General features: G+C 45.8%; 1 protein-coding gene across 1 annotated transcript in view; it reads right to left on the bottom strand.

Moving 5' to 3' along the window:
- Positions 1 to 15,728, bottom strand: part of grid2ipa (glutamate receptor, ionotropic, delta 2 (Grid2) interacting protein, a) — a 44,472-nt gene extending 28,744 nt beyond the window's left edge. The window contains exons 1-5 of the mRNA XM_061223314.1: positions 15,623 to 15,728; positions 12,385 to 12,638; positions 11,274 to 11,529; positions 11,011 to 11,090; positions 9,180 to 9,334 (exon numbers count right to left, since the gene is read on the bottom strand). Coding sequence (XP_061079298.1) covers positions 9,180 to 9,334; positions 11,011 to 11,090; positions 11,274 to 11,529; positions 12,385 to 12,638; positions 15,623 to 15,707 — 830 coding nt within the window. The 5' untranslated portion in view covers positions 15,708 to 15,728. The remainder of the gene's footprint in view (positions 1 to 9,179; positions 9,335 to 11,010; positions 11,091 to 11,273; positions 11,530 to 12,384; positions 12,639 to 15,622) is intronic.
- Between the last annotated feature and the right edge of the window lie 555 nt (positions 15,729 to 16,283).

The raw sequence follows: 16,283 nt of genomic DNA, 5'->3' as shown, positions 1-16,283 counted from the left end.
GTACGTGCCGAGGTTTCTGCGGCAAACTGTGTGGAGCTGAGCGGCGCTAGCGGAGAGCCCTGAAGCTATGCCGACATCACTTTAGCTGCTAATTATCCGGTACGGAGGGATCCCGGGACGGGCCCGAGGTGGGGGTCAGCGAGAGCGCGGGGAGGTCGGAGCTCAGTCTCGCTGAAGCCAGAAGGGGGTGAAGGGTGTTCCCAGAAACTTCCAAACCAGTTGCATGTTCAGATCCAAACCCTGACTTTTTTTCTTTTTTTTTTAGGAAATCCTGGTCTTCATCTCACTCTTCTTCTTCCTCCCCCTCTCTGTCCTCTCGAACCCCCTTCTTGAAAACTCAGATCATTGTGATCAAAAGTTCAGAGCTTCACCGCTTCACCGGCTGTCGGGAATGTAAGTTGACTGCTGCTCCTCGGCAGGTAAGAAGACAAAGCAAGGCAAGGGAGAGATATTAGAGAGAGAGAGAAAGAGAGAGAGAGAGACAGGAAAGAGGGATAGCAAAGGAGCGAGGTCCTCCTGGGATTGTGGGCCGTGAGTCGGTGCCCCCCCCTCCACAATTCACCACTGGAAAATAGGCGGAACCGCGATTGGCTAGCTCGGGAGTTCAGCCACGCCATGATTGGCCAGAACATGGGTTGAGCCCCTGTGACCTGCTGGCAGTGATCAGCTCTTGATTATAGCAGTGGGCTTCAGTGGTAGAAGGCCCAACAGTAGCACTCCACTTTGACAATCTTTGGGCACATACCACTACTACCTGAAAAAAAAAAATCCAACACAGAGAACGTACTTAGTTGGCCCTGTCAACCGAACCAGAGAGCGGAATATTTGACCTGGGCTCATAAGGAAGGTCCAGCTGAAAGCTTTTACTCATCCTGATTTTCAATTGCTGATGGAAAAGTATACCAAGATCACCACGAGGCAGGTTTTTCACTTTAATCATCAGCTCAAAAACCGCCCTGCTTGGGGTGTGAGCTAGCAATGTTTGGTTTCAAGCTCAGCTTCCTGCTAAAAGCCCGATCCCACCTTCAAAGGCACAGATTTGCTGACCTACTCTCAGTAGGCACAGAGTTAAGGCACAAAAGTGACCTTTTATCACAGAGCACTCCGTAAACAATGCCTAACATAATGCAATGCCTAGGATACATTTTTTCACCACTTTAACACCCCTGTCCTACTTGACAGTGCTATGTACTTTGCATACTTGTGGCTGTCTCTAATGTGATATTGCACCTTGGAGGGAGATTTTTTAAAAGAAGTAGGCTGGTTGAAAATAGAGCGTCCCCATGCAGGGATAATGCTTCACATTGCCAGGCCCGGACGCAGAGGCGACTCGATTCGTGTGGCCAACTGAGGATGGAGATTAAACTGGGAGACCTGGGCCAGTCAGAGATCAGGTTAAAAAACCTGGTCAGCAAGATCATCGTAAGATCCATTAGACTGGCCCCCCTCCCAACTCCCAGCCCAGCGGTCTCAAAACCAGGTCCCGGAGAGCCACAATGCCTGCTGGGTTTCGTGGGTGATGCAGACACACTGGCTTTGTGTAGAGAGACACATCATTGCACAATGATGGAAGTCGGAGCTTACTGGCGTGAGCCCCTCCTGAACACTTTATCCTCGCCACTAATCTCTCCTGTGAGACAGTTGGTGCTGTGATGTCATCAACAAGCAACTCCAAGCACCATGCAGAGGTCGAAACGGAACACTTTCCAAGTCAGTTGTATCCAGCCATTTAGACTTATTTGACTCTTCAAAAACTTCAAGATTCAATGAGGTGAACCTAATATTTCAACACTTTCAAGTATTTCAGGGAACATTCTGTTGAATTCTGTTCTGTTTTATGTCACAACCAATGAATAACTATTGCAGACGAGCAGTATGACATGCTGGAAATATCAGTAAAAAACTATTGCTGGCAATCTAAATATTTTTTCAGCAGTCTATCAAGTGTAAAATGCAGAGTTCAAGTCAGACTCAAAATTATTATCTTGACTGAGTCCCCAAAATAGACTGCTTGAACACTCGTCTTCTGTGAACAGACATCACTTCTGTGGCAGTGTACATCTGTCTGCAACACAAATGCCCAACAGAAACTATTCTCATATATTAGAAACAAATATATAGTAACATTTAGACAGAAGAGGACCTTTCCCTTGCCATTAGTCATGTCTGTATGACAAATCAGAAGCAAGGTCTCCATGATTAATCAGAGCATCTACCATTAATAATGAAAAAACAAACACTAATACATGGTCAAAAATGCCCCATAATTAATTGGACACAGTGTACACATGCATGACACGTGTGTCTCTTAAAATTGAGAGGCAGCATTTTACATAAACATTGTAGCAAAGTCACAACTACTACTAGTCAACCACAGCAACTAACCACACTCTGCCTGTCCACACACGCTTGAAAGAAACAAATGCAGGACCGGAATATCTTTACCATGTTTGTCATGTGATAATCAACTGGCAATTAATGCAGTAAATACCAGCACTTGCCAAGTAATAAAGACTGTTATAATTTATTGGCAGCAGTAACAATTAACGCATTTCAGCTTGTGCCTTCTTCAGCAGAAGCCGAAAAGCTTTCATTGTCACTGCTGCCAATAAATTATAACAGTCTTTGTTACTTGCGATTGCTGGCCTTTATTATGTGGGGCATAGAACCCACATACAACTTTTTACTTTTTTGGTTAGTGAGAACGCCTTTCCCATTGTACTGCAACTAATGTTCTATTAACATGACATTATAAGCAAACAGAGGCTGGAAAGTTAACAGTACCATGACAGAATACAAATGTGTCACAGTTAGTCTTTCCTGAATTAATTATTTCATCCATTCATTCTTCACCAGTGAGATGGCCCCCAACTATAAAACTGATGAGAAACGATGGCAAGCAGTTGTTTATAACTGTCCATGCACTGTGCAGCTATAACCAATATAACCAATAGGCATCTATGACCTTCTGACGAGTGCTCTTGGTTCTCCCATCTAGAACCATACCTTGTACAAACATATTAAGTAGTCGAAAGAGGAGTCACAAGCTTATTTAATATCAGAGTGAAGTACCTATAGTTGGCTATGCAGGGTTAGGCTCAAACTAATGTTTAATCTGTTTGCACCACTCCCAAAGTGCATACTGTAAAATGTTTGCCTGCCAGTTATGTCCTGCCAAGCGGCACCAGCAGAGCCAGGGGATGGCGCCACACAATAGGGCTTACACTGCACTGGACATTGTGGCAGAGTTATTTAACCCTTGTGTAGTCTTAACATTCTGTATACTCCCCCTGTCCTCAGGGTCAACAATGACCCACCTCCACTAAACCCCTAAAATAAAGCAGCTTAATTGGATTTTAAACCCCAAATTTATGTTGCATGAATAAACAATCAGTCACTCACCACAAACTCATCAAATTTCAAGTTGAAAAAAGATAATTTAGGGGGTTTTCTCCGCTGTTAAACAAGGGTTTTGACCCTTAAGACAACACAAGGGTTAAAAAAAAAAGAATAAACTGTGAAACAATAAAGAATCTCGCAGACTTTAAAAATGCCCTTTTCCTGGAGAGCACTTGAGTGGGGAGCTGTCCACAGCTACAGCTGTGACAGGGGGCCTGCCTCAGGAGTACAGCACTGCACCTGGGACCCAGGATCCAGAGCCGCTGCTCCGCAGGGACCGTCTGAGAGAGCAGCTCCTCTGTGCATTCAGGAGAGTGTCATGCGCTCAGGAGGTTTACAGACGTTTTGTGGATGAGAGGAAAGGCATGGTATTTTGGCTGATATTCCACGTAAACGCTGCTACCTAGCTCCTGTTATTTTAGGCAAAGGGACAACAGACGCAAACACAGACAAAACAAGACACTGAAAAGATTATTGTTTATAAATACTACAGGTTCATCCAGAGGTTGCAGAATTTGGAGGATGGGAAAGAGCAACCAACTATCAATAAGTAACTGTAATATGTGGTAAGAAAGAATTTAGGTTATGAATAAATTTATATTGTTGTGTATTCCCAAAATATGCGAGAGAGAGAGAGATGGTGTGTGTGCACACTTAATTCACAGGCAGGTATGTCTAACTGTCTGTGCACGCATGCACACTGTGCAGGAATTTTAATGATATCCACTGAACTGCATTGCAATCTCACACAATTAATGCATTGTGAGTGTGCGTGCATGTGTGTGTCAGATGTATACTTTTCGTATTTATATTTGGTAGCCTTGGTAATGTCTACAGATTTGTGCTAAGGGGCCTGCAACTGGCAGAAATGTAAAAATTGCAAGCAAAGCAGCTTGCAAGATATTGCTCCATATCAGCAATAATAGGCAGCCACCATATTTGGAGGTGGTGTAGCTACCTGTACCCCTAATTAACCTGCAAGTGTCCATGTCATTATTCCCCACTATATATCTATATTGTTTATGTCCTTTGAGGCTACTTTGGTACGTGGACACAAATAAAAGTATTAATATGAGAGTGTGTGTGCATGGGACAGAGTGTGTGGGTGTGAGTATGTGTACATGTGAGAGCCAGTGAGCGCACATCCTCACACCAGACTGTTTTGCACCATAAGGAAACTGCTGAGGAGGAGGAAATGTCATATGCTCTGGAGGTTTGGAGAGAGTTTGTGGCAGAGAGGAAAGGCATGACATTCAGACTGATATACATCACCCGCCCACCCCGCAACCCCCCCACCGCAAAGAGGCAGAGGAGCAGAGAGGATAGAGGAGGCAAGGGCGCACAGCCACACCCCTCCACCAACCGTTTGTTCAGGGTCACATGCTCCCAACAGGCCTTTAGCTAAAGTTGGGTTACTCGATGTGGATGGTACTGGCCCCCGGGCGGGTGTTGCACAGGAAGCAGGATGGATGAAAGGGAGGCGTTGGAGCTATTCTGGGGGAAGGGTGAGGCAATAAAGAAACAGCTTATATGTTGCATCAGAAAACCATTTTCAGGATTTTCAATTTTCCATTCCATGAGGGTAAAATCAACCAAAAATATTACAAAGTAAAGAAACACTTGCGTGCTGTACCAAGATAATCACACTTCCAATTGCTAGTCACTAGTTAAGCTATCCCTAAAAGCGACATTCCAGTGCTCTCAAAGATTTCAGGCTTTGACATCACATGTCATGAAGACTTTTGAGAGCACCTTAGACCCCTGGCGAAAACCTCCCTGGATCCCCTGTAGTTTGCATATCAAGCTGATATCAGTGTGGATAACGCCACCATCTCACCGGCTCCACAGAACCAACACACACCCGGAGAAGCCGCACAGTTCTGTGACAGTCATGTTCTTTGATTTATACAGTGCTTTTAACACCATCAGGCCACCCCCGCTAGCTGAAAAGCTCTCTTTGATGCAGGTGGACCACAACACTGTGGTGTGGATAACGCATTACCTCACCAGCAAGCCGCAGTACGCTCGGCTGCAGGGTAGTGTGTCAGATGCAGTGTTGAGCAACTGCATCAGAATGGTGATAGCACTGTTTCTGTTCACTCCCTCACCTCTGACTTCCACTTTCACTCTGGAATGTGCCACCCTAAAGAACTTCTCTGATAATTCAGCCATTGTCAGCTGTGTCACAGACGACAATGAGGAGGAGTACAGAGACCTGGCAGAGAGCTTCGTAGGATGGTACGACAGCAACAACCTCCAGTGTAATGTTAGGAAGGAACTGCTGGTAGACTTCAGGTGGAACAAGACACCCCGAGTCCTGTCATCATCCGGGGAGAGAGGGTGGAAATGGTGGACACCTACAAGTTCCCGGGAGTGCAGCTTAACAATAGACTGGACTGGTCAGATAACACAGAGGGAGGGAAGGACAGAACAGGCTGTTCTTAAGGTGGCTCGGGTCCTTCAATGTGTTTTTTTATCAATGCACTTTTTGGCCTTGGCGTTGGGGTGGAGGCATCAGGACTAAAGATGCCAAAAGACTAGCAGACCGGTGAGGAATGCTAGCTCTGTTATCGGAGTTGAACTGGGCAGCCTGGAGGTGGTGGCAGCAAAGAGGATGAGGGGGAAGCTGGAACCTACCCTGAACAACCCCACTGAGCTGAGGCTCAAGAGGAGCACATTCAGTCGCACTCATCCCTCCATGATGCCCAGGGGAGAGCCTTAGGTGTTCCTTTGTGCTGGCAGCTATCAGACTCCACAACAGTACCGACACCACAGAACAGTCTCCTGGACAACTTGCTCACTTTTGTGCCAGTACTACCATGTCATGTGTGACAGTCTTAATAACTATTTGGTTTTTTATTATTTATACTGATTACTTATTTTTACGCTATGCTGCTATGTCACATGAATTTTCAATAAAGGAATATTTATCTACCCTTCTTTGCAATGTATTTGGAGACCAACACCAATGGCATCTTCGACAAACAGGATGCATGCATATCTCAAGGAACACCCCATTAGGCCGCCACCAGTGTGGCTTATACAATTTGTTTCAGTTCACATTAGCCTAGACTTGTCCAGTCCATGAAAAACACAGCAACAGCTTCAGCCTCACACTGGGCACAAACCCTGAACGTCGCCACCACTTCAGGTGCAAGCAGGTGGGTAAGAAAAGGAAGTAGGGATAACAGGTTATGAAACAAGTGTGTGTGAAACGAGCTGAGCAAAGGGAGCCTGGCAGCGCGTCTCCATACCCGGCCTCCCTCTGGATAAGCGGCAGGCGGGATGAGGAATCGGGCTGTTTCTCCTGATACAGCGCCGTTCCTGCAGGGACTTCTGTTATTAACTGGGCTCTGCTGTACGAGCGGCGTGCGCGGCCGTGTTCAGCCCACTTCCGCGCTCTTCTGGGAGACTGAATGAGGTCGTGCGCGCGAGCTTACCCCCGGCACGTCACGGACACGGGCACAGAGCTCGCGAGATTGGCGAGAACACACGCCCCACGGACGCCAGAATTGAATTTACCCTTCTGCCACGCCGGCCCTTGTAAATTCAATTGATTGGGGGCAAAATCTCAAAACGTTCTTCACAATGACAAACTGACAAGAAGTAGCTGAGATAAAAGTTCTTAAGTCTTACCACACATTCCCCTGTGACAATTTTTTTAAACACCATGACTCATTTTCATCTAATTACCATGACCACACACTAATTATGCACTGTGTGTTAAATCTTTTATCTGTAATTATACATGCAATACATTTTAAACACTACAATATATGGTAAAAACATATACAGTACATCATAGCATACATATACATATACATACATAGCATATATATATCATATCACATATATCATATCACATCTCCTACCATGAAAGCCTTGCACGCTGCTCGGGATAACAGTGTTGGTCAAATAAACAAATAGCAATAATAAAAATAACAATAATCATCATGATAATGATGATGACAAAAGATACCATGGCTGTCACTTCCAGATGCAACTGGATCACCATCCAGCAGGAAACAGAGACATAAAGCAGGTGTGACATCATTTTCAGGCATCACATGGTGATGGGGATGTTGTTAGAGGACTCTGTGCAGCCTCTTTCTTTCAGCACACGACTGACAAACAACCAGTAAAAATTCTATTATTACCTTATAATCAAGATTATATTCCCCCCAGTGCCCAAACTCAGGTCTGGTATAGCACCTGATTACTTTGTAAAATATTCATAACATGCTCTGAATACAACATTCCTTGTTGACAGCCGCTGTCATGGGAATGCTTAGAGGACTATATTTAATCTCCCTTCGCTTTGTCTAATCAGATTCTTTGCACTTTCAGAAATTCCTTTGTTTATTGGGCGAGGCTGAAGAGACATTATTTCTATAAACACACATCACGTGCAGTCCTGAGCACATTGTGGGCCAGTCTACTGCCAAGCAGGTGTCTTGAGACACGGGTGCAAGAGAATGCTTCTTTAATCCCATTCCAATCCAAATAAAGATGTTTATACAAACATAGTTCTTTTAATGACTTACTGCAGCTTGCAGGAATGTTCTCTGTACCAGACCAGGGCTTAAACATTAATTTGGCCGCTAAAAAGAAAAGACCAAATCACAAGAGAAGGCCTTAAGTGTCACTGTGCCCAAGCTGGGGTATCATGTTTTAGGATGTGAACTACTTTTAGGATGTAACTGACTATGTGGGTCAGGAAATGTAGGCCAGACAAACATTTATTTAGAAAAACATTTTTAACTTCCAGAATGTTATAAATGATTTTGAAGCACTCTTTCAAACACAAATTTGTGTGGTACTCCAATATCAGTACTTAGCCCAACATGTACCAGTGCAGAATTTCACACTGAATAATAATAAATAACAACAATAATAATAACAATAATGAAAATAAGAGTTATAAAAAACAGGTTTCCCACCGATCATATGAAAAACATTCTAATGACATAATGGACAGACCACGACTGAAAATATAATCTCCAGTCGATGTGGAAAAGAGCCGTCACTGTCCTTTCTCATATGCAGAGATTAATAAGACAGTTCTGACAGAAACTTCATATGAATATGAAGAATTTGCTGACCCCTAATGGCCATTTCAATTGAACATATTCTGCCAGCATGTACAACACAAAAATATCCTGAAGAGGTCAAAAGAGCAAAGAGCAAAAATATTTCACAACAAGAACCATGCAGGGGAAGCAAGAGTATTCTTTAAAGAACATTTGAATTTCAACATAGAGGATGGACATTTATTTACTGAAACACCAACATACCCCCCCATTCCCATGCAGAATAATGCACACACTTCAACGATAATATGGTCTCATTCCTTACAGGAAACCTTCAATCAGTGCCAATGGTAAGCAGGTCTCAGGAAGTTGGGGGCGTCATGCGGTCAAAAAAAAGAGGAAAGGGAAGCACCTCTATACCAAGTAATCTTAACAGTATTAGTATTAACAGCGCACATTCCACAGCTTGCCAAACTGCGTCTGTAGCCATTCTCCTCAACCCTGCTCACCACCTCCCATTCGGACTGTCCTCGCCCAGCCAACCAGCCTCCAGCAATCACGTGCCCAGATTCCACAGGGCACCTGCACCACGCCTTCTCCTTCCATATTTGTTTACTTATCACAGGTCATATTTTCATCACAATATTCAACAACGTTATCGCATATTGCATATTTTCCTCATACCGTGCTGGAGTCCACATTCACATTTTGACAGGTTCTCAGGACCTGGGGGCGGTCCCTCATAGGTACCTGATGGCCTCGAGCAGCTGTCGGTGCTCCTCATTGGTCAGGATGCCGGGGAGGGCAGAGGCCAGGATGTCCACTTTCCTCTCAGCAGCGTACTGCTTCAGCGCAGCAAACAGCTGCTCCTTCACCTCCGGCTCAGACCCCAGGACCTGCTCAATCTGCAAGAGGATACAACACTGTGAGAGAAACAAACACAAAACATCACTGAGAGAAACATACACAACACCACAACACTGAGAGAAACATACACACACACAACACTGAGAGAAACAAACACAAAACATCACAACACTGAGAAACACACACACACAACACCACAACACTGAGAGAAACACACACAACACCATGACACCGAGAGAAAAACACACAGAACACCACAACACTGAGAGAAACACACACAACACCACAACACTGAGAGGAACACACACACAACACCACAACACTGAGAGAAACACACACACAACACCACAACACTGTGAGAAACACACACAGAACACCACAACACTGAGAGAAACACACAGAACACCACAACACCGAGAGAAACACACACACAACACCACAACACTGACAGAAACACACACAACACCTCAACACTGAGAGAAACACACACAACACCACAACACTGAGAGAAACACACACACAACACCACAACACAGAGAAACACACAGAACACCACAATACTGTGAGAAACACACACAGAACACCACAACACTGAGAGAGAAACACACAGAACACCACAACACTGAGAGAAACACACAGAACACCACAACACTGAGAGAAACACACACACAACACCACAATACCACAACACTGTGAGAAACACACACAGACCACCACAACACAGAGAAACACACACACAACGCCACAACACTGAGAAACACACACAGAACAGAACACTGACAGAAACACACACACACAACACCACAACACCATGAGAACAGTCCTATATCAAACCTAAAAAGAAAGAACATAGCTCCAAGTAGATGCCGATTTCATTAGCCATCATATCAAAATATGTGAGCCAAGGTGGAAAAAGGGATGGTTTATGAAGTGTTTGTCTTGTGTCTCGCTTCAAATGGAACATTTTGATGTATTTTTAATACAAACAGCTGTAATGCTAGCAGTGCTTGTTTGTACTGCTATTTGCTGAATGTTAATTATCCTTCCCTGTGGTTACTACTATTTTCATAAACATGCAGACATTTCTCACACATTTTGTTTTGTCAGTCTGAGTAAGAGCGCCTGCTGATATCATTCAACATAATTAAATGCAACATGAAGCCAACAAGTGTCAGAATCCAGAGCTGGATGGCCTGCCACATTCGCTCAGCACCAGTGACTTGTCAGTCAGTGATTGGCTAAAAATCTACACCCCTTGGCCTTAATTGGCTGCAGGAGTTTGACAGCCCTGGCTTGGCCTAACGTTACCTAAGGTAATTCAGAGTAATGTAGTGTCCTATTCTTACTGTATAGAGATACAGTAGCATCGACCAATAACAACAAGAATAATGAACCCAAGAATAACAAGCATAACATAAACATTAACCATGCAGACTGCAAGGACAAAAACAACCTCTGCAGGACAAATATAATCTGATCCTCCACTCCCCACTTTACACCCCGGCCCTCCAAAACCCCATATTTTGATTTCGAGCCAACAGCCAGTTAAGCCAGATGTACAGATAAGACCAGACAGGGGCAGAGGAAGAAACTGACACAGCCAGGCACACATAACAACGCACAACAAGGTACAAACACACACAGCGGATAAAACAAAGGGCTTAGTGTTTCTCAAAGCCCGTATCGGTCAGTGCCATATTGTGGGTAAACCCACCTTCTTGTTGAACTCCACGGCCTTGTTCTTGCGGTCCTGCCGCACGCTATCCCCGCTCTGCAGGCTGACTGGCCCCTGCACTTCACTCTGGCTGCAAGCCTGGACCCCTTGCAGGCTCCCAGGCAGACTCCCTTGCATGCTGCCGGGCTGGTCCACCTGCAGGCTGCTCGGATGGGCCCCTTGCAGGCTGCTCAGTTCTTGCCGGGGCCCTTTGACGCTCCCGCTCTTGTGGGGCCCATGGCCGCCCGGGTCCTTAAGGCTGCCCCCGCCGCTGCGCTTGAGCCGCCGGCCCATTCCCAGCACGCCCAGTCGCAGCGTGCGGCCTTGCGCCGCCTTGATCATGGCCGCCGCCGTCTCGTGCTGCTTCATGGGGATCCCGTTCACCTCCAGCACAAAGTCCCCCGCCCGCAGCCCGCTCCGGCCCGCCTGCGAGTTTGGCTGGCAGTCCTCCACCAGCAGGGGGCAGTCTCCCACGATGGTGAAGCCAAATCGGCCGTCAGGCCCAGGAGGGATGTCCAGCTGCTCGGCAAACACATCAAAACACCACTCATTTTCACGCATTTTAGGCCATGGAATTTCTTCTCCCAGTACGTGAGGCATGGAACTGTTATGATTCTTTGAGTTATGATTCTTTGCAAAGCCTGCAGCCTAGTGATTACGGTACATGACTAAAGGTGAAGTTGGTGGTTCAAGCCCCGGTGTAGCCACAATAAGATCAGTGCCGTTGTTGGGCCCTTGAGCAAGGCCCTTAACCACATATTTCTCCATTGGGGATTGCCCCCTGCTTAGTCTAGTCGACTGTACACTTTGGATAAAAGCACCAGTTAAACACCTGAAATTACATAAACAAAAAAAAAATGTTTATGTACAGAAACTTGAATGTATTTGCTAATTAAAGCTAAGTGCAAATGTTGAGTGAATCATTTTCAGTTCGAAGAACTCATTTTTAGAATGCCATCTTTTTTTTTTTAACTTAACAGCTGTGACTGCTTTTCTTGTTAGTTTGGTCCTCTACTTGTAACTACAGTGCAGAAACTACTCCAAGATGATTGAACCCACAGAGGCAACTGCCCCCTTACTCCCTCAGAAAAGAGGGACCTCTTTAGCAGTGATGGGCTGAGCTTCATTTAAAAGAGCACGATGGCTCATTGTGCGAATTAAAACCTGTATATTCATAAATGCATACAACAACATAGAAACAAACATGCAAACACTGGTTCAGCTGTAGATCAAAGTGAAACATATGGGGACACAAGAACTGTCTTCAGCTGTCATTTGTGCACTTATCATGAAATGTAGTTCAACTGAAAGATGCCTGACAGGGGTCCAAGGTCTTGGGGGTTTCTGACGGAGTGTTTTTTCGGCAGGGCTCACCTGCTGTATGCGGGACACCACGCCGATGCTGGGCGGGACATTCTTCTGCTTCTGCGCCAGGGCTGCCAGGGCCTGGGGGTTGAGGGAGGAGACGTCCTGTCCCTCAATCTCCAGGACCTGGTCTCCTGCCTGCAGGCCCGCCATGTGGGCGCTGCTGCCGTCCTCCACCGAGAGGATGTAGCTGGGCCCACTCCCTCCCAGACGGAACCCGAAGTCGTCAGGCCAGCCGTGATTCGACAGCGGCATCGAGAGAACTGCAGGGACCACACGCGGACAAAGAAGTATGAATACAAGCACACAAATATGTGTAGGTGAACGCAGGCATATATCACGCACGCACACACATACGTACACACAAAGAAAGAGTTTCTGAGATAACTTTCTGGGGTGGCAAAGCAAACCTTTCAGATGCACTGTCAAAAAGTTCCACTGTTGCAAAGTTGACAGCTTTATTATGTCTCGAAACCGTGAGCGAATAGCGGCAAAGCGTCCCACCAGCTTTCTTCGGTTTGCAGAGTAACTGACTAATGACAGGGACATTCGAGTCCTCAAAAGCAGGGACCAGAAACATGTATGTATTCTACATTGGATATTTACCCTGAAATGACTTAACTGAATTAGCTAAACTCCACTCCCATCAGCCAGAGGTCTAGTGGCTTATTACCCTGAAATTTAATTGATTGGTTGATTATCTGGGTTTGTATCTGAGGAGTGCAGCCCTGTACACACTATGGCCATATGGGACTACGGTTCAGCAGCTCCGTAGACACCATGGCCTGTAGGTTTAGCAGCCCTGTAGACACCATGGCCTGTAGGTTTAGCAGCCCTATAGACACTATGGCCTGTAGGTTTAGCAGCATTGCAGACACCGTGGTATGTAGGTTTAGCAGCCCTGTAGACACCGTGGCCTGTAGGTTTAGCAGCCCAGTAGATGCTATGGCCTGTAGGTTTAGCAGCCCTGTAGACACTATGGCATGTAGGTTTAGCAGCCCTATAGACACTATGGCCTGTAGGTTTAGCAGCATTGCAGACACCGTGGTATGTAGGTTCAGCATACCTGTAGACACTAAGGCCTGTAGGTTTAGCAGCCCTATAGACACTATGGCATGTAGGTTCAGCATACCTGTAGACACTAAGGCCTGTAGGTTTAGCAGCCCTATAGACACTATGGCCTGTAGGTTTAGCAGACCTGTATACACTATGGCCTGTAGGTTTAGCAGCCCTATAGACACTATGGCCTGTAGGTTTAGCAGCCCTATAGACACTATGGCCTGTAGGTTTACCACCCTGTGGACACTATGTCCTGTAGGTTCAGCAGCCCTGTAAACACTATGTCCTCTAGGTTCAGCAGCCCTGTAGACACTATGGCCTGTAGGTTTAGCAGCCCCGTAAGTGCCCTCCAGGGAACTTTCTATGCTGTACTTCCAAGGGCTTTCCACTTCCTGAAGCTGTCTGGGTGCCCTTCTCCCCATTTATTTCCCTCTTGCCTTTCCATCTTTCATCCTTTTTGTCCTTCTCCACCTACTTGTTCCCTCTATTTTTGGTTGCATATTTATGGCTTTGTCCTGTGTCATTCTGTAGCTGTTACGAAGGGCTTTCTTCCTTTTCTGCAGTCTCTCCTTCAGTTATATAAGGACAAATGGATGCCTGGGCACATTCAATCAGAGAGAGACTTATATGCAAATGAACCCCTTCAAATATCACACCAGAGCAGTATGAGTCATGGGCACCCCCGAAATATCAGACTCACCCAGCCTCCAATCAAGGTTCACCACCACATATGACCTAGTATGATACAATATTTCAAAAACAGGTACCTACAGTTCGGTCACAATACATACATAATGCTTCCACCAATGCACATGCATCCTGGCCCATTTAAATGCCAATGCAACTGCATTTCGGCTAGCAGACTGAGTCTCGATTCTGGGGCTCCACAGAGCCTTGCTGTCCCCACACAGGGTTACTGGCCTGATTCTAGTGCTGCAGCCCATTTCTCTTCCCGACCTCAGCAGTAACCATTTGCAGGCCAGCATTCATGTTCCTATTCACATTTGCTAATACAGTACTGAGGGATCATGTCTCCAGTGAAATCATTATGCAGCATTAAAAGAGTACCATAGGATACAACTGCAACAGGAAGTCTAACATCAAAGAAATGTCTCAATGTTTGAGCTTGTGTTCCTGCCTTACTCACACACACAAAAAAACACACACACCTGCAAACATGCAAACATACATACATGCAGACGCAAAGCACACATACACGTTTGAGTGCACACAGATGCACACACCACTTTCTATTAACAGATTTATTTGTTTTTTTACGGTTTAAAAAGTGGAGTAGTCCACAGTGGCTATACTGGTAATGGCAATTGGACTGTTCCATTTTAGATTATAGGGGTGTTACAGGTATGTAAAGCTGAATGAAGTTAGGATAGTTGGAAGCAGTGTATAAACAAAACCTACTGAGTACCAAGTACAGGGTTGGGTGAAATTTCTGACACTGGTCCAAATGCGCCAAATTTAATATTCCATATCTCAGCTAATGTTATAGTTAGCTATAGCTATAATGTTATCTTTACACAATGAGAAAGTGCTCTCAGATGACAAAAAAAATTACACTAAACACGCTAAGGCATTACAGTATCAACTCAATGTCTTGTACATAAGTAGGCCTGTTCTACCTCTTGAAGACCCACATGGTCTGAAAGCAACTCAAGTCAAGTCTTATGCAAGTTCAGCACCCGCCCCCCCTCCACCAGTGATCCTGGCATTTCATATTTGGTTGCTGTAGATGGTACACTTCAGTCAATGAAATCATATCATACAGGGCTCAGTGTCCAAGCACACACTGCAGAGACCACCACTATGTACCACAGTGCCTGCAGCTATCAAATACTATCAAATTGCAGCATTACCTCATCAACAAAATCCTGCATGATTTAAATGAACATTAGTTCCAAACCTTTACCAGCCCATAGCCCAAGTAGTAAGTGAATACGTTTTCAGTGAAGTTTGTTTTTATGAAAAGTAAGTCATATTTTTCAAATGAAACCCCTCAATCTACTTCATACCCCCACCCTGCTAGGACCCCCTGTTGGGAGACCCTGACGTGGGGCTTTAGTGTTACGGAGAGTGCCTGCTTCCCAAGCTCTCCCTCACTTCAGCTTCCCAATCTTAAGCAAACTCTAACAGAGGACAGAAGAAGCAGTAAATCACGGTAAACGGGGCTCACCGAAGTCTTTGGAAGCAGACCGCGTGCCGGACTTGCTCTGGCGCAGGGAGAACCGGCCCTTTTGGCTCTTCAGGAACCTCCTCATGTTCTGCTGTCGGGTCGGGACCTCGCGGTCGGGACGGAGAGCGGAGAGCGGCGAGGTCAAAGAGAGGTCAGCGGAAGGTGTCCCGCCCTCGTTTCCACGTCACCGATGCCAATTTTCTTTTCTTTTTTCAATTGAATATCCTCAGCTTCCCAAACGCTCACTATCCCCACCACCAGGGATGGGAGCGAGCTCTTTAAAGAAGGGCATCTGGAGGTGCGAGGGAGACCAGGACAAGCGAAGAAGTTTCTGCTCTCCGCTGAGAGGTGAAATGGAGCAGGACTCCGTGCGGGAGGCTCAGGAGAAGGAGCACAGCGAGCGCCTGGTCTCTTCACGGCTGGCCTGGGCCACTGGCGCTGCCCTTTTCTTTGGGAAAGAGTGCCACTCATAAAAGGAAAAATAACCTGGGATGCTCTATCCTAGCCAGTCGGTGATTCTTTGAGAATGATTCTTTCCTGAGAAAAGGTACTGTGGAGTCCCATTTTTCTATAAATACTTCTCTGGTGTGCACTCTGTCTCTCCCTCCCTCTCTCTGAGACTCTCTCTCTCTCCCTCCCTCTCTGAGACTCGCTCTCTCTC

This window comes from Conger conger, chromosome 16 (genome assembly GCF_963514075.1).
Source record: "Conger conger chromosome 16, fConCon1.1, whole genome shotgun sequence".
NCBI lineage: Eukaryota > Metazoa > Chordata > Actinopteri > Anguilliformes > Congridae > Conger > Conger conger.
The sequence above is the reverse complement of the archived record's forward strand: the minus strand, read 5'-3'. Positions and strand labels throughout refer to the sequence as shown.